Source organism: Drosophila gunungcola (genome assembly GCF_025200985.1).
Source record: "Drosophila gunungcola strain Sukarami chromosome 3L unlocalized genomic scaffold, Dgunungcola_SK_2 000002F, whole genome shotgun sequence".
In the NCBI taxonomy this organism is placed as follows: Eukaryota; Metazoa; Arthropoda; class Insecta; order Diptera; family Drosophilidae; genus Drosophila; species Drosophila gunungcola.
Genome location: NW_026453178.1, coordinates 4,707,480 through 4,725,152, shown reverse-complemented (window position 1 = coordinate 4,725,152; position 17,673 = coordinate 4,707,480). Strand labels below are relative to the sequence as shown.

Below are 17,673 nucleotides of genomic sequence, written 5' to 3'. Positions count from 1 at the left end.
GTGGTTGGTCGGTGAAAAGAAGACAATGGCTCTGAAAAATATTCCTGAATATGCCAGAAAAATAACATAGCCCAGACTCAAACCACCCATGGTTTCCCTTCCATTTATGTGTTATATTTTTGGTATCCATAAACGGGCACACTGTGAAGTATTTATTTTACAACTTAATTCTGTTTTCGTATTTATACTAAGAAAATGCAAAGGGAGCCTTAAAAGGCGCCTGAAACACCTTAAAATGAGCACTCCCCGCAAGAACTTTAACAACCTGCCGCCTTTCTCTCCGCGTGCTGGTCAGTATCCTTCGCAGTCGGCTGACTACAGATCCCAACAATTCGGAGGCCAACAGACGCCTCAAAACTCAAACTTCGGCTTCTACGAGGACAAGCAGGGCCATCAAAAGTCCCAGCAGAATATTCCACATTTCTACCAGAACAAGTCACCGCAGGAGACACAAAGACATCGGCCCTATGGACAGCGTGGGAATTTCGGACGCGGGGGCAACTTCAATCGAAGGAATCAACCGAACTGGGACCAAAATCAGAGGAACCAACCAAACAGAGAGCGCAGCCAAGGTGGAGGCTCCTTTGGGCAGTACTTTCATCCCTCTATGCTGGAGGATCCCTGGCGGGATCTGATGGAGCGCCACGAGGCCATCCACGGAGCCAGCACTGGCCAATCCACACCGAAAGAGGTGGAGGCTTCTTAGATTGTGACAAAAATGTATAATACTAGACAAATGGCTAGCTCCTTATAGGAGATGAATGTACAAATCCCTTATTCACTTAGTTTGCATTACCATTCAAACAACGTGTACACAAAAAGATCAGTTTTTAGCCGTTAAGCTATGATTTAATTAAGTCTGCAGAGCTTCGACTGAATAAAATGGAATTCAGCGCGAACCACTTTAATTGAGTCTGGCCATTAACATACCATCCAAAAAAACACTACCGCTTAGGCTGTAACGTTTTATATAATTAAGCAACAGTTTCCGATAAATGAAACTCGTGTAAACATACATTATAAACTTAGGGCTACCGTACTCCTTCCCCTGAGTGCAGTGGGGTTCCCCAATTTCGCAGCTAGTAGTGCTGCTGCTGGTGCCGCTTCTTCTCCAGGTACTTCTCCCAGTCGCCGGCAATACGATTGTATATGCCCATGGCAGCGCGGGCATCCTCTACGGAGTTGTGCTCGCCCGTCTGGATCTCCTGGCCCAGCACGGCCATGGTTAGACGCTTCAGGCTGGGCGTGTGACCATTGGAGACAAGTTTGCAGAGCGGCTTGTAGCGCGACGTGTCGCGGATGTTCTCGAACGGATGGCGGATGCTCAGGACGGCGAGGTCGTTGCCGAGGGCGTGTCCGACCAGAATGCGGCCGTGCAGCAGCTTCACCACCTCATCCTGTACGGTGGCAAAGTCCTCGCCGTTGGCAATGTCCTGTGGCCGAATGCCCGAGACGCTGGTCCTGTAGTCGGTGACCTCCTGACGCGGTTTCACATGCTTGTCTAGCAGCACCTGACCCACGCGGTTCACGATGGACACGCGAGCCAGCATGTCGTCCTGTCCGTTGTGTCCCACGCCCACCATCTCGCAGTCCATGGCCAAGTATCGATTGCGTTGAGCCTTTTTCTTTAAGCGCATGCGTGCCGATTTTGTGAGTGGTTGTGGTTCCTTCGGATCCTTCGCCTCCTGGTTTTCGCTTCCAGGAGCAGGTCCTGATGGCGTTCCACCGGCAGCGGCCATCCAATTGGAGCCGGCCGACCGACGACTTGTGTTCGGCTGTTGCACCTGTAACCGCTCCATTGAAGTTTGCAGCTTGCGCTGATGCGGGGAAGCCACATTTTTCGTACTACCAGTGCTGTTGTTGTTGCTGTTTCCGGAGGAGCTGCTGCTGCTGCTGGCCAGGTTATTCGCACGGCTGCGATTCATGTCAAACTGCTTCTGGCGTTGGCTAGCGGACATGGCGCCAGGGAGTCAATATATTTCAGTTAAATATCCTGTTTTTGTTAATGTCGAGCCAGAAATGTGTTATTTTGTTCGAACACACCTGCCAGTGTGACCAATTTGTGTTTTCAAAATATTACCGGGTGTTTTAAGTATTTGTGGCCGCGTTCAGCGGAACAACTTGATCAGTAATTGATCATTATCACGGCTTAAGTTGTGGGCTGAATGCAACCAAATATAATAAGAAAATTTCCAAAAATTAAAATTTATAACACTAACTTAATATTAAGGTAATACTTTCGTTTTCTGAAGTGGCAAAAAATTATATTACATTTAAATTAAATTGGAAATACTTGTGGTATATTTTCATTTCACTAAATACTAAAATACTGGAAGAGCTAGGGGGGGGATTCCACTCCTACTGCTCATTTCGCTGTGAGTTCTAAGAGGGGAATCATGTCAATTTGTTATAAATTCGTAGACGGCTATTGTCCACATAGAGATAGTTGCTTCTATCAGCACTTACATATCAAGTAAGCGAACTAAGATCCAACAAAAGAAATCGTAACTCCTTGAATATTCATTAGGAGTTTGCTGAGAGACGACATGAAATCGAGTATAAACGGAAATATGTGGCCCCTTTCAGCTTATGGCCCCTTTCAGTTGAAGGGCAATATGCCAAACTTTCTTGAGGATGAGTCATTCGAGGAAGTCCGGAAGCGGTGCTATGAGGCTAAGGCACTGTATCAAGAACATGAATTTCACAGGCAGTTCAATAGCGATGTTTAGGCGGCCAAAAACAAGATGCACAACATGCTGCAAATGGACAGAATTACACTTTCCACTATGATCACAATCCTCCAAAAGCCAATAGAATTCCAGCCCATTGATCCCTTTCCGGCTTCTGATTTCAGTCCCTTTGTACGTTTTCAACAGAGACAGGCAGCTGGAATCACTTCTAGTGGAGCCACTGGCCAAAACAACAACAAGTCGACTTACACCCCAGTTCGCTTTGTTTTTGGCGCACGCTAGTGCGCATCCTGACCGAACCGCGCAGCGCATTGGTAACGCAGTACAAGACACTGCTGGATTTGGATAATGTGGCCCTGACATTTACCGAGGAGGCCATAGAGGCTATAGCCCAACTGGCGATGGAGACGAACACGGGAGCTTGGGGATTGCGCTCCATTATGGAGCAATAGCTGTTGGATCCCATGTTCTTAGTGCCCGGCTCAGGCATTCGAGGGGTTCACATCACCGCCGATTATGTGAAGGGCAAATCCACACCCGAATGCAGGAGAGATACGGACGCCCCAGGTTCCATGACTATTCCCCCGACCTCTGAGACCAAAACCAATGATGATAAAAACATTGAGGATGACGAGAAGTAAGATACGAGGAACCAAATGCTATAAAACTAAGTGATTTCAGTGCCACCTTTGTAAAACAAGGATTAATTTGACTTAATTGATTTACAAAAATACATGTACCGATACGGTAATCTTGAAAACCCAAATGGCGGTTTAAAATAACTTTGTCATATTGTTTGTACAATTTGTATTCTTAATAAATATTGAAAAAAAATCCCTTATGTATCTTTGTTCTTTATTTTTATGACAGTTGAACATAAAATATTTTAAGTACCCCCTACCAATAACTGCTTTTACTTAAAATATAAAACAAGAGTTACAACCTTTTTTCTCAGTGTAGTGAATGATTCAAAGTTAAAGGACGATTGTGTTGTTTTTTTGTATTTGCCAAACATCAGCGAACGGTCACACTCAAACCACATTCGCTATTTGTTTATTTTACTGTTGGAATTTTCAAAATGCATGCATAATGCATAGTAAAGGTATTGGAAAATTCAGACCATTCCGTCAGCGGCTGTCCATTAGCCCCCAGAACCGAGCAAGTGCATCGCTCATAGCCGATGATCCGCAATCCGGCCGTGTGCCCATTCCGACTGACCATTGATTTGTTCGGTGACAAGCGGCAGCGGAGAAAAGAGTCCATTAAGCAGAACTGGAGGAGCAACAACCATGAGCGGCAGAGAAACCCAGATGCAGTCCTTCCACACACGATGTGGTCGCTCCATCCGGCTGTACAACAACAACCGGATGGCCCAGCGCTCCATGCGGGACTTCAGTCATGCACTGGTGTTCAGTGCAGAACCCCTCGAGGACGACGTTCTCTTCGAGGTGGTCATCGAAAAGAAGGTGGGTGGCAAAGTGCCCTACAGAGAGTAGTTAATAAAACCACCTCCCTTGCAGAACACCTCCTGGGGCGGCAGCATCGAGATCGGAGTCACTGCTGAGTCGCCGGATGACCTGGAACTGGTGGCCTGTGCCACTGCCATGCGTAATGGCACCTGGGTAATGTCCGGCATCGATGTGCGCAAGGATGGGCGACGCCTGTTCGAGTTCTACGGCACCGATCTAGAAACGCTCAACGAGAACGATCGGGTGGGCGTTATGCGCACCTCCGGCAACGACCTGGTCTTCTATGTGAATGGGGAGTCGCAGGGCGTGGCGGCCAAGAATATGCCCAAGCCGCTGTGGGCCCTCGTCGATCTTTACGGGCGTTGTGTACAGGTCTCACTGTGTCCCCGCGATGGAAGCGGTTCCGGAGAGGTTAGCCAAATTGTGGTCCCATGGAAAAATTCATACTTAAACATATATATATTGTAGCTTTTGGATTCACCACTGCAACAGCCTCTGCAACAGGTTGTCCAGAACCTGGACGTCGCCATGAACGTGAACATAGTAGTGGATTCCGACGCATGGATGCAAGGCACTGGCACCAGCTCCGCTGCTGATGACCGATTGTGCTTCCACACCCGCTGTGGCTCGCTGGTCAAGCTTTCGCCCAACTTTCGGTCGGCCGAACGCCGACGGCCGCTGGACGAGTTCAACAACGGCGTGGTGATGACCCACCGGCCACTGCGGGACAACGAACTGTTCGAGATCCGCATCGACAAGCTGGTGGACAAGTGGTCGGGGTCCATTGAAGTGGGCGTCACCACGCACAACCCCACGGTGCTGCACTTTCCGGCCACCATGACCAACATGCGCTCGGGCACCATCATGATGTCGGGCTGTGGCATCCTGACCAACGGCAAGGGCACGCGCCGCCAGTACGGGGAGTTCAATCTGGACGAGCTTCGCGAAGGAGATCGCGTTGGCATGATGCGCAAGGCCAACGGCAACCTTCACAACTACATTAACGGGCAGGACCAGGGAGTGGCCGCCACCCGAGTGGCCTCTACTTTGTGGGGCGTCATTGATCTCTACGGAATGACTATTAAGGTTACAATCGTTGACCGCGACGAGCGTGAGCAGCAGAATCTCGTCACCCGGCGGAACAATATTGTGGCTGGTATGAATGCCTGCTCCAGTGGAGCCGGTGTTCCGCATCCTCAGCACCAGCACCACTCTGGCACGCCCACCCTCAGCCTTCTTAGTCCGGAGAGTGAGATGAATGTGGCCGGGGCTGCGGGCGGTCTGAGCGAGACCATATCCAGTACGCGAGCCATCGCCAGGAACGATGATCGCTTGACCTTCCACCACATCTGCGGCACCCACGCCACCGTCACCCAGAGTGGGCGGACAGCTCTGCGTCCCAAGTGAGTCGGAGAATATACTATTAATTTTTTAATGATCTATACAAAACATAGAAACATTAATTGCATAAAATATCGTTTCGGATCCATCCTTTTGAACGCAAAGTTTTTAAAACTTCAACTTCAACTCTCGTTTCTAGTTTTTGTGATGTTGTATTATATTTAACAATTTTTCAAACCTTTTGCAGTGCTGCAGATGATTTCAACAACGGCGTGGTGCTTACAAGACGGCCCCTCCGTCCCAACGAACTCTTCCAGGTGCGACTTGAACGCGTGGTGACCAAATGGGCGGGCTCCGTTGAAATGGGTGTGACCACGCACAGCGCCGACGAGCTGGACTTTCCCTTCACCATGACCAATGTTCGGTGAGTCTTGGCTCTCTTCCCAATTGAAATTATATTAAACAGTGATTGCAATCCACCAGTTCCGGCACTTGGATGATGACCGGAAATGGGGTGATGCAGAACGGAGTAACCGTAATCGAGCAATACGGCCAAAATCTGGATCGACTGCAGGTGGGCGATAGAGTGGGCGTGGTGCGCAAGGATGATGGCACGGTGCACTTCTGGGTGAATGGAGTGGACCAGGGTCCGGCTGCCAGCAATGTGCCGGAGCGCGTCTACGGCGTAATCGATTTGTACGGCCAGGCGGCGCAGGCTAGCATCGTGGACACGTCGGAGTGCGGAAGTCCGGACACCGGAAATTCCACCATCTCGAATACCACACTGTACAGTGAGGTGCCGCTGCGCTTCCACAGCATCCACGGCGCCAATGCGGGCATCTCGAACAGTGGCTTGACTGCGTCGCGTCCCAACTCCCTGGCAGAGTTTAATGACGCCATCGTCTTCAGCAATCGGCCACTGAGGCAGCGGGAACTGTTCGAAGTGGAGCTGGAGACGATGGTGCGACACTGGTCGGGCAACATCGAGATCGGGGTGACGGGCACGCGACCAGAGGACATCCAACTGGCGCCAAATGCCACCGATCTGGAGGCCAGCGACACCATCATCCTGTGCGGACCCATGATTTTCCACAACCGCAAAACCATACGCACCAATATTCTACTGGATCTCGATACCCTGGGACCAAGTACCCGGGTGGGTGTCATGCGCAACGGTGACTTTATCCATTTCTTTGTGGATGGAATGGATCAGGGGCCCGCTTGCGAGTGCCATGCGCCCAACATTTGGGCCATCATTGACCTGTACGGACAGTGCGCCCAGGTGAGTCTTACGCAGACACAGCTGGACATCCGTGCTCCGTACGCCACCAGCGAGAATTCGCAGAGCTGCCAGGCCACATCGGTGATCCAGCACCCGGCCATGGAGACGAAACACCGCTGGACTTGCGTCTCGGGCAACGTAAGCCTCACCAAAGATTGGACCGAGGCCTCCCGCTTTACGGGAGCTGCGGCACCACTTTCCCATTGTCTGGTATTTTCCGAGCATCCCCTCAGCGTGGGCTCACCCTTCGAGATCAAGCTGACATCAATTAATCCCATGTTTTCGGGTAAGTTACTCTACTCCGGATGATGATCTTAAGTTTAGAAAATAATATTCTGTAATTTATAAAGAAAATATTACCTAAAAGTACATATATTATAAACATTTATATAATTTGTATTTGTATAAGTATTTATTTTTTAAATAATTATTTTTATAAGGTGTGTTTATTAAATATCCATTCTCTTATTTTGATTATAAGCTGAACTAGATCATTTAAAACAAAAAAATTAAATAACACTTATGAATAATTCTTATTTGAAGTATTTATAAAATGATACATTTTTAAAGACAAAGCTGGTAAACTACTTAAAACGTTTTTAATTAAAATCTTCCTTAGGCTGCTTAAGTATTGGGGTCACGGATCTGAATCTGAGCGACGAGAGCGTGCGCAAGAAGCTGCCCACCAGTCTGCGGCGGATTCCGGCCAACGTGTGGTACGTGAGCGGGAACGAGGTGTGCTTCAACTCCGGCTGCATTCAGTGCTCGCTGGCCTCACTGGAGTGGCTGAGGGTGGACGATAGGATCACGCTGGAGCGGGTGGAGAACTCGCTCAACATACTGCTGAACTCGGAGAACGTTAACATCCAGTTCCAGAACGTGCCCAACGATGTGTACGTGGTGGCGGAACTAAGAGGTTCCACAATGGGTATTCAGGTGATATCCGCCCAGGGCCCAGCCTCGCCCCTACGCCCATGCAGTTTGCGGCTGCAGGACTCGATGGACTTTGGCGTGGATCCACTGAACAAGCAGGACAGTTCCATGCTGGAATCCATTGATTCCGAGGCGCAGAACTACGAGTTTTTGGATGTTTCGCAGAAGAACGCACGGCTCAGTGAGGATCGGCGGAGTGTGACCAGGATTAAGTCGTACAACCAGGCCATAGTGTGCCTGAACAAGCCACTGTGCAAGGGCGAGAGCATCAGCATCAAGGTGGACGCCCTCAACAACAAGTGGAAGGGCACTCTCGGTCTGGGCGTTCTGTCTGCAAGTCCACAGACCGCACCCATTTCCCTGCTGGACTTCAAGCGGAGCTGCTGGCTAGCCACCCACGACTACGTGAACATCAACGGCCAGGTGATGGCCTCCAAATACGGCGACGCCCTCGAGCAGATCCAAGTGGGGACGGTCATTACGCTAACCTTAACCCATGCCGGAATGCTGAGTATGTGAAAAAGGGAGTGTCTTATCTGTACAAAGAACTAACTTATGCCCATTTTCTAGTCATCATGGTTGGGTCAACCAATCTGGAGGATTTAGCCAGCGGTCTGCCCAACCATGTGTATCCAGTGTTCGATGTGTACGGCAAGTGCGAGAAGATAACCTTGATTACGGGCAATGACGCCGGCCGCACTGGGAACGCCAATGGCACTCCAATCCTCGAGGCGCCCGAGGCCCTGGAGCTGGACAATGGAATGCCGCAGCAGTGTGAGAAGGCGCACCTGGAGATGCACGAGAAGGAGAAGGACACGGAACAGGGGTGCGACTCGGGCAGGGATGGCCCGTCCACCTCCGGTGCTCCGTCGAATGCCATGTCAGTTAGCTCAATCCATTCATTTGTTTGTTTTCGTATTTAATAGGCATTTATTTTGCAGGACTCGTTCGGTTATGGAGAGCGTTTCGGAGAACTTGCTGCTTAATATTTCTATTAAGAATCGAACTCTGGAGCAGCAGCGAAACGAACTAGGCGGATCCTCGTCGACTTGGTGGGTTATTTTAGCCAATAAGGACTAAATATTGGTAGTAGTGCAAACAATGTAAATTCACATAAAAAATCAGAAATTATTTTAAAATTTTTATAAACAAATTTATATAGCTGAAAACAAATTACTAGAAATAATTGTGTCATATATTTAATCATTGTTAAGCAAGTATCTTACTAGCAAAGTTAAATTATAACTAACTAACCAAAATATTTGAACCCTATTTTCCCTGCTATTTTAGTTGTCTTCGCGAGTCTCTCCAGCTGCAGCACAACACCAACCTGAATATTCAACGCAGCCAGAGCACCCAGAGGTTCCAGAACTCGCTGAATACCTCGGCAACGGCAGCGGGTAGCAGTGGACCCAGTGGCTCCATAGCCAATGTCCAACACCTGAGCAACTCGGCTGTCTATGACACGAACAAGGAGTACGATGACCTGCCCAATCCTCCAATGGCTAATGCCGCAGACGATGCTCCGGGGGTCGCAGCCCTCGTAGCAGCGCCATCGATCGATCACAGCGAAAACAATGCGGATGCGTTGGAGATGAGCACCAGCAACGAACGTGAAGTGTCCGGCGAGCCAGCGGCCAACGACAATGTCCTGGAGGACGATGAGATAGACTACATGAACCACCTGTTGCTGCTGCAGCAACTGCAACAGAACGAGTACACGCGCCACCACCTCATGCCCGATCAGGCTTCGCTCCTCAATCTCGACCTGCCCTCGCTCAATTCCATGGAATCCGATTCGAATTCTGCCGGGCATTCGCGTCCGGGAGGTGGCACCGACTCGCTGAGATCGACAGCCACCGGGGCCAGTGTCGAGCAGAACGACTGCGAGTATCTGCGCCAGGTGAGACGGTTCTGCGCCTCTCTCGTCCTGCCGCAGGCCTTCTTCGACAGCCGACTGGAGCCGGTGTGCTTCTGCCTGAAGTGCAGCGGACCCAGCAACGGCGGCAATGGCGACAAACTGGAGGGATGGGTATATTTCAAGCTCAACCAGCAGACGGTCAATGTGCTGAGCACCTCGACGTCGACTGCAACGACGGGTGGTGGTGGTGGCGTCTCCTCGTCGACCGTTCCCCAAGTGCACTTCGATCTCAACGGCGACTGGTTGCCGTTCTACTACATGACCAGGGTGGACAAGATCCGGGCCATTTTGGATCGTGGACAGCCGCTGCCGCTGGAAACAGACCCGGACGAAGAGCCGTCCGCTGCGGCGCTGAAGGATGAGCCGGGCACCCGGCTGGAGCTGTACTACTCGCCCAATGCCACCGTCATTGAGCCCGTGCTGCCACAGCATCACTTTGCCTCTGAGCAGGGGCTGCACCGCATCTCCACCTCCTTCGAGGTCTACGTTCGGCGGCAGTCCATCTCGGGAGTGACCACCGGGAAGGCAGCAGCGGAGGCCAAGAGGCGCAGCCTGGGATCCGGCGATCACGACCACGGTGGACCGGGACAGGGCGCCGAGGGCGTGGGTGGCACTCCCTCGGCCACTCTCAACGAGTCCTCTGTGCATCTGCTGAACGATCTCTGCTGGTTCACCAAGGAGGCTGGCGCCTGCATCATCAACGCATTGATAATTAAATTGGACAGGATCGAGGAGGATGAATCTCACTGAGCGCACAACACCACCTATACGCACTAGTCACGGAAGGTTTATACACATTACTCCTGTCCCATATTCCCCACATTTTAATCACGCTCAGCAGCTACCCACACCAAATCGCATTCGCATTCCTCTTTGTAAACGAGTTTGTATTTTATTCTAAGCGCCAATAAACTAATCGCAAAGTTAATCAGGACTTCAAGCAACTGGTTGGTAATTAACTATCATTTGGGCTAGGTTGAATTTGTAATTTGTAATGTATTGAATCATTTTAGCTTTTAGTTTCTTATATAAGATAAATGCTGACTTTATGGCTTTGGCGCGTTTTAAATCGTTTTGAAAAATGCTTTTAAAATTTGTGCAGTAGTGCAAACATTTATATACGTTCTTTCGCCAGAAAATCAGATATAAAAATATCGCTTGTTCCACATAACTTCAATGCCATAATAATAAAGTTTTCCTTTTCAATTTCGCAGCTGAAAACGCATAATTTCCATAATTTTTTTTATAAAAATTGAATTAGGTATTTATATCTTTTTTCTGAATATTCCCTCCTAACCACCCCTTACATTTAAACACGAAATAAATAAATGCTTAGTTGGAATCATCATTGTTTTTATTTGATTATTTGAATTCCATTCATTTAGTGTCGCTTGGTTGATTTTGTTATTCAAATATATGAAAAATGGTCGATTAGAAATTGTTTTAGGGTTGTTTCTGTATCATTTTGCATTATCCACCCGAACAGCAGCAGCAGGCATAAAGGGTCCTCCTCTCCCGATCATTTTTTTCTACTATTGTTCGCCCGCATCCCTTTTTCATCCGTTTCTGGATCTACCAGCGGCTGCAGCTTCATTTAATCAACTTAGTCTTACACATGTAGATTGGTTGGTTGGTTGCATTTTATTTGTTGTGTTGATGTTGTTGGATTTCCTCTGCTAGTCCTGAAGCAAGTGCATATACAAATGTTGTTTCATATATGTTTACCGTTTAAGTTATCGTTATTATTATTATTATTATCATTAATCGTTAGCCAATACCGTTGATAGCCGGGAGCAACCGGACAGCTCAAGCTGCTGGCGCTCACTCCACATCCATGGAGGGATCATTTCCTGCCGCGCTCTGGGCGTTGTTGTCCACGTCCATTTTGTCGCCAGAGCTGGCAGTTGGCTCACCGCCGTTCTGTTCCGCATTCGCCTCCCCATCCTTGGGCGGTGTCGCCGTCTTGGCCGGAGTCGGCTTCGGTTTCGCCCGGTTGATTACAGAGCTGACGCAGGCATTCAGGGTGTGCACCTCCTGGCGCACGGCGGATACCTGGACGGGACTGTCGGCGGTGCGCGGCGACTGTGTGAACTTGGACAGATTGGCATCCAGCCACTTTTGCGCCTTGTCCGCCGTCTCCGCGATGTTGATGAACTCGGTTTCCGTGAGATGATCGTACTTGGGCACCCCCTTGCGGAACTCGGCCACTGCCAGGCGGGCAATGGCAATGCTGTTCTTCAGCTCATCAAAGGCAGCCGGACCCTGCTCGTAGTCACTGGCGCGCTGCTTGATGGGATCCGTCTTCTGATGCAGACCCTGCAGGCGGCTGGTGTAAGTCTCGCGCTCGCAATCCTCCCCATCCTCGTAAAGCCAGTTCTCGAGATCATTCAACTGAGCCACAATAGCCTCGCGCTCCGCCTCGACTATGAATCGCTCCAAGGCTCCACCCTACAAACAAGGTTAAGAAATTGTTAGCTAAGATCATTCTAACTGGCTACTTCTTCTCTTTGGTTTTTGTTAAAAATAAAATCACTTGTGTTTAAGTACCTGCAGTTTGTTGCGCATATCGTAGACAAACTCCTCCAGGGCATTCTTGGCGTCAATGCGTTCCGTCTCCTTCTGATCGTTGCCAATCATTTTGACCTCCTGCTGTGTGTAGTTGCCCAGGTCGCTGGGGCTAAAGCCGTGGGTGGAGCATTCCAGCGGCAGCTCGGTGGCCTTGGAGGGCTTCTTCTTTTTATCAGCACCCTGATCAGCGAAAGAAAGGCAATTCGTTTAATAGAAATTTTTGATTTTAATGGTTTAAATTAAGTTCAATTCAAGATTTCCAATAGAAAGAGAAAATTGGAGCAGCAACAACACATCAACAATAAATCGAAGAGGGGAAAACAGCTCCAAGCGGCAGCCTACAATATGAGCACAAAGATTTTTCATGGGTGTTGGTTGTATAACAGTTCATATAACACTGCAGGAATTGGTTTGATTTTGAATTTTGATCAAGAGGGGGGCGCGCGTTTTTCTCTGGTGTATTTGAAAATAATAAGAGAAAAGCATGTGGAAATCATAAAATAAATTGGCAAATTGTGTAAGCTTTTGAAATACATTTGTTTTTATGTTGGGAGCACACATAGGGTAGGCGGCTTATGAGCGGTCTTCTTCATTCGTTTCATTTTTGGTGGAAAGGATAAAACACAGAAATTTCAAAAAACCACAAAATTGTTAATTTCGTGCTTTCATTTTTTGTTTTCTCTTTCATAATTAAAAATTACCAATTTCTTTACACACAAATATGGGAACAAAGAATTTAGATTATTTGGTGTTTTTCTTTTTATGTTGGTTTTGTTTTTGAATTGAAATTTGAGAAATTTGAGGAAAACGTACCGAACTAAACCAGCCCTTGACCCGCTGTGCCCACCCTTGTCCGCCAGGTGATGAGGCTGTTGATGTATTATTATCATCCTCATTCTCACAATATGCCTACGAGAGATCAAAACGCGCGCGTTCGCAAACATATCCAAAACAAACAAAAACAAATATTGGAGTGGTATATTTTTATATATATGAATGATTTATATCAAATACACGTTCATGTATGTACATATGTCTATACATATTCAAACAAGAGCGATACCAGCCCCGGTTTTCACATTTCCGATTATGGTAACGATCGAAAAATCTTAATGAGCAATTTATTGATCCGAAACAGTGAAATAAATCGTTCACTGATTGTTGAAATAAACAGTTTAAAATAAATTCGTAACATGACAAATTAAACTGTCGCTGGAAAAGGCTTTCTAACCAGTCATTGAAAACCGAGGCTACGTAGGAATTCGTCAAGAAGGGCGAATAGGTAATACGATTAAGGCCCGCTTTGTCATTTTATTTGTGGTCTTTAAATAGTTTGTAAACTAAGAAATGCTAAGCTATTGAGAAGAGAAAACGGACCTTAGCAATTCAGTTCACCAATCAGAAATTATTTCGGAGGGATGAACAATAATGAAGGTTTGCAAAGCTACAACAAAACTGTAGAACAAAGAAACTAGAGCTTTCATAAATATAATAAGAAGTGAATACAGATAAATTTATATTCTTTAATTAAAAGCAAAAACTTTTCTGCTAAGATGAGGTGTGTTCTGGTGTTAAACAAAAAAAAACAAAATTAATATTTTTTTACACATACTCTAAGGGTCAAACTGTGTTAGGGCTTACGTTGAAACTAAACGGAGGATTTAACAAATTGCAAATGTAAGTGGCCTTATTCAAACAAACAAAAAACCTTAAAAGATAAAACCTAATATGAGTAAGTCGAAAGGGCGGTTAGTAAAATAAAACTAAAACAAAAACGACAACAGCAGAGCAACCCCTATCGACAACAGAAGATGATGAAACAGTGATTGAGTGACTTGGATGGGAGATTGCGGACTTACCTCCTGTTGGCCATCTGTGGGTTCGCCAGCGTTGTTTGCCTGCTCGCCCGGCTTTTCCTCGCTGGCAGCCTGCTCGGCAGCTGCGGCAGCCTCTTCCGCCTCCTTCTTCTCCACCAGGGTGGCCGAGGAGATCAGCACGATTCCGTTGTTGTTGATGCGCACCTTCAGCTTCACATCCTGGCCCTCACCGCGCTCCGTCGGCTTCACATCCTTGATCTTCCACACGCCAATCGTTTGATCCGGATATGGCACCTGCTGGCCATAAACAATCGAAACATTGAATGGTCCCTTGCGGTTGATTGTCAGCAGGCGGCTGAACGGAGACGCATGGAACTGGGGGAAGATCTCGATCTCTCCCGGAGCGGCGGAGCCCTCGCTGTCCCACAGCACCTTTACGGCGTAGTTCTGAAGATCGGTGACGCCGAATTCACGGACGCGCACAGCCGGCGACATAATAGCGCACTGAAGGGCCGCACCGCGGGACACAGCCTCATCCTGGTTCAGAGTTGTGCTCGCCGGCTTGTTGAAGACCTATATACGACAATAAATCGGTCATTAAATAACTTGGAACGGTAAAAAACTGAATTTAAACTAACCTGCTCAATGAGCTGCTTCACGGCTGGAATGCGCGAGCTGCCGCCAACGATCTCCACCGAATGAATGTCGTCCAGCTGCAACTTGGACTCGGCCAGCAGACGCTTGAAAGTCTGTTCGACGCGCTGCAAGACGGGGGCGCACAGTTCCTCCATCTGGGAGCGCTGCATGGACGACGAGACGTCGATGTCATCCAGGAAACACTCGATGTTCAGCGGCAGCTTGGTGCTGTTGGCGGACATCTGCTTCTTCAGCTTCTCGATCTCGGTGAGCAGGCGCAGATTGGCACGGGCATTGGTCTTGGCGTTGATCTTGTAGCGCTCCTGGAACTCCTTGGCAAAGTAATCGCCTAGGGCTAGGTCAATGTCCCGTCCACCGATCTGGTCCCATGTGCTGGCTAACATCTTCAGCTTGCCCTTGGTGAAGGCACAGGCACTGGCCTGCAGTGACGAGTGCCCAAAGTCCACGAAGATCACGTTGCGCGGCTTGTCCTCGAACAGGTCGTTCTTGTAGAAGCCATAGGCCAACGCCGTGGCCGTCGTCTCGTTCATCAGACGGAGCACATTCAGACCGGCGATCTGGGCGGCATCCAGAAGAGCCCGACGCTCTGCGTTGGTGAAGAAGACGGGACAGGCAATGACGCAGTCGTTCACCTGGGTCTGCATGGCGGACGCCGAGGTCTCCTTAAGCTTGGTGAAGAGCATCGCTGTCAGCTGCTCCGGCCCGAAATGCTGGTCCTCGCCCAGGTAGTTCACCTTGATGCCGATGCTGCCGTCGCCGCGCGCCTCCACACGCGCTGGAATGCTCGTGAGTTCGTGTTGTACATGGGGATCGTTGAATTTGCGCCCGAGCAGGCGCTTGAATCCGCCAACTGTGTTTTTCATGTTTGTCACCTGCTGGTTCTTGGCGGCCACGCCGATGATCCGCTTCTTGCCATCAAAGGCCACAAAGGAGCTGCAAGAAGGCAGGGGTGAAAATGATCAGTTAGTGGTTGGCTCTGAAGGTCATATAAGGCTAGAATATCGTAACTCAATGCCGTTATTGGGATTGTCATCCAATCGAGTTTTTGTGAGTACAGTGGAGATCGCAAATAACGGATGTTTGAATTAAGTAACATATCAGTAATTAAAACGGACAGGTTTTACATTTGACAGAAGTGGGCTAAAAACCAACTAATTTAGGACCATTTAACATATTGGGATTACAAAATGTAACATAAAAAACTTAAGCCAAAGACACCTTTCAATAACTTGAATATCTGTTAGGAAAAAAAAAATTAAATAAATTATATCAATGAAAACTGACACTTATCTAAATTAAGTTTCACTAAAAATAGTTTAACAAGTGCGGGCTCCACTGTATCTGCATACGGCAGTGTGCGCTTGTGTGCTGTCTGTGTTTGCCGGCTTTGAATTTATTTTTGACAGCTTTGCACACGTTTTTTCTTTTTGCCGTATCTTTTGGTACTCTCTCTCTCTCTTAACAACAGCTGCTACTTTCCGCTCTTCTCACCTTTGATGCTGCCTTATTGACCGCATGACGCATGCATTGGCATGAATTTGTGTGAGTGTGGTGTGCCAAAAAAGTAAATTCGGACAAGTACGGGAAAGTGGAAGAGTGGAAACATGGGACCCACGCATTTAAATCAAAGGCACCCATACTTAGGCAGACCAATAAATTGGAAAAGAGAGGGATAAGTTGAAAGGGGAAAGAGATGTGTGTTCATAAAAATTGCAATTTGCAACACTTTTTATGGAAGTGCAGTCGGCCAAATTTAGGCCTCCCCAGTCAACCTAATACATAATGTAATGCTCATATCTGGATACACGTATGTTTTTCGGAGCGTTACCCATAACAACCATGGAATTTTCTAGGCGCGCTCTCTTACAAACACACACACATGCGGGGCATGACTTACAAATTCGACATAACCCCAAATAGGCGAAAAAGTCGAACGATTATGCGGACAGCAAGCTTATCACTACAAACTAGGCCATAATCCGGAGAATATCATCGGAGTACTTACGGCGTGGCCCGGAGACTGTAGTCATTGGCCAGAGTCTCTATGCCGCCGGATCTGGCCGCCGCCACATAGCAGCCCTCGTTGCCAAAATCGATGCCAATCACGGACATTTTCTTCTCCTCCTTTTCGTTTGGCCGCTTTTCCGATTAAATTGATTCAGTGCCGACACGCTTTTGGGTCTCTGCTGTTTTAGTTGTTTTTTGTTTGTTTTTGGGGGCGGAACAACGCGATCGCTGAATTTTCTTTGTTTTCCAGCTACTGCAAAATATACATATTCAAAGATAGAGACAGGAATTAGATAAAATATATACTGGCACACACGTGTCGGCTTGCTATCTGTTCTTTTTGTTTGACAAACAAGCCCAGAACATTCGATTCGATATATGCTTTTCACATTCACATTAATTATGGATTTCGCTTTTCGCCTGCGAATGGAAATTTCTAGCGTCCGGCCTTCGTCGCTCTTCTCTCTCGCTCGCACGCGAAAGCACAGTAGGAGAAATAAAGTAGAAAAACGCTCACTTTGTTTGGTTTTTCTTGAGTTAATGAGTTATCGGTGGTGGAGCAGATAAGTTACGCACGTTTTGGCTGATAATAGGTAAACACCTTCGGGATCAATTAAATTCTAGCAATTTCAACTCGGCACCGCACGTTTTTTACTAGAGCTGGAACAAAATTCAATGTTCACTCGATACAGTCGATGTTTCCAGAAAATTGACTATCGATATTCCTGCTACACCTATCGACTATATCTTTTCCAATTATCAAATAGAGAGGAGCAAATTAAAAGTCCCCACAACATTTTTTAAGCTTTTCAATATTTTCAGTAAATTAGTTCTAAGCGATTTTGGAGTAGTTTATCAACACAAATGAAAGCAATATCTTTTGAAAATAAAGTCTGAAACAAATTTAAGTTAAAACATTTTTACTATTTAGACATTGAGTTGCCAAGAATACAATACTTTATTAAAATGAAAACTTTTTATACTGCAA

At 47.6% G+C, this 17,673-nt stretch overlaps 4 protein-coding genes and 1 long non-coding RNA gene across 9 annotated transcripts; 3 read left to right on the top strand and 2 right to left on the bottom strand.

Annotated features, from left to right (window-relative positions):
• Window positions 1-136: 136 nt before the first annotated feature.
• On the top strand, window positions 137-888 carry LOC128258007 (uncharacterized). Its single transcript, XM_052989393.1, has one exon. It carries the CDS (start codon window positions 236-238, stop codon window positions 704-706), a length of 471 nt encoding a protein of 156 aa, XP_052845353.1. The 5' UTR covers window positions 137-235; the 3' UTR covers window positions 707-888.
• Window positions 889-951: 63 nt separating this feature from the next.
• On the bottom strand, window positions 952-2,073 carry LOC128258006 (RNA exonuclease 4). The gene has a single exon (XM_052989392.1). The coding sequence runs from the start codon at window positions 1,956-1,958 to the stop codon at window positions 1,080-1,082; it is 879 nt and encodes a 292-aa protein (XP_052845352.1). The 5' UTR covers window positions 1,959-2,073; the 3' UTR covers window positions 952-1,079.
• Window positions 2,074-2,337: 264 nt separating this feature from the next.
• On the top strand, window positions 2,338-3,298 carry LOC128257304 (uncharacterized). Its single transcript, XR_008267851.1, has 2 exons — window positions 2,338-2,473; window positions 2,528-3,298. It is a non-coding gene; the product is annotated as an uncharacterized LOC128257304 (long non-coding RNA).
• A 404-nt stretch (window positions 3,299-3,702) lies between these two features.
• LOC128257969 (neuralized-like protein 4) lies at window positions 3,703-10,564 on the top strand. The gene is made up of 9 exons (XM_052989301.1): window positions 3,703-4,156; window positions 4,211-4,570; window positions 4,628-5,562; window positions 5,748-5,924; window positions 5,984-7,068; window positions 7,402-8,226; window positions 8,286-8,595; window positions 8,657-8,767; window positions 9,006-10,564. The coding sequence occupies exons 1-9, from the start codon at window positions 3,980-3,982 to the stop codon at window positions 10,384-10,386; spliced, it is 5,361 nt and encodes a 1,786-aa protein (XP_052845261.1). The 5' UTR covers window positions 3,703-3,979; the 3' UTR covers window positions 10,387-10,564.
• A 397-nt stretch (window positions 10,565-10,961) lies between these two features.
• LOC128257970 (heat shock 70 kDa protein 4) lies at window positions 10,962-17,406 on the bottom strand. 5 transcript variants are annotated; one of them, XM_052989303.1, is made up of 7 exons: window positions 17,262-17,406; window positions 16,684-16,938; window positions 14,660-15,611; window positions 14,064-14,594; window positions 13,018-13,113; window positions 12,184-12,384; window positions 10,962-12,084 (listed from the first exon to the last, which is right to left on the bottom strand). In XM_052989303.1, exons 2-7 carry the CDS (start codon window positions 16,788-16,790, stop codon window positions 11,458-11,460), a joined length of 2,514 nt encoding a protein of 837 aa, XP_052845263.1. In that variant the 5' UTR covers window positions 16,791-16,938; window positions 17,262-17,406; the 3' UTR covers window positions 10,962-11,457. The 5 variants fall into 5 exon arrangements, with proteins under 5 accessions (XP_052845263.1, XP_052845264.1, XP_052845262.1 ...); XM_052989304.1 differs by having other exon boundaries at window positions 17,287-17,400; XM_052989302.1 differs by having other exon boundaries at window positions 17,203-17,360.
• Between the last annotated feature and the right edge of the window lie 267 nt (window positions 17,407-17,673).

Excerpts from the sequence above, each read along its gene's own strand:
- LOC128257969 (XM_052989301.1), top strand. The coding sequence starts at position 3,980 with ATGAGCGGCAGAGAAACCCAGATGCAGTCCTTCCACACACGATGTGGT. Across the intron at positions 8,227-8,285 it reads AACCCATGCCGGAATGCTGA|TCATCATGGTTGGGTCAACC; the intron begins GTATGTGAAAAA and ends CCCATTTTCTAG. Across the intron at positions 8,768-9,005 it reads GGCGGATCCTCGTCGACTTG|TTGTCTTCGCGAGTCTCTCC; the intron begins GTGGGTTATTTT and ends CTGCTATTTTAG.
- LOC128257970 (XM_052989303.1), bottom strand. The coding sequence starts at position 16,790 with ATGTCCGTGATTGGCATCGATTTTGGCAACGAGGGCTGCTATGTGGCG. Across the intron at positions 15,612-16,683 it reads TACAGTCTCCGGGCCACGCC|CTCCTTTGTGGCCTTTGATG; the intron begins GTAAGTACTCCG and ends GCCTTCTTGCAG. Across the intron at positions 12,085-12,183 it reads ATATGCGCAACAAACTGCAG|GGTGGAGCCTTGGAGCGATT; the intron begins GTACTTAAACAC and ends CCTTGTTTGTAG.
- LOC128258006 (XM_052989392.1), bottom strand. The coding sequence starts at position 1,958 with ATGTCCGCTAGCCAACGCCAGAAGCAGTTTGACATGAATCGCAGCCGT.
- LOC128258007 (XM_052989393.1), top strand. The coding sequence starts at position 236 with ATGAGCACTCCCCGCAAGAACTTTAACAACCTGCCGCCTTTCTCTCCG.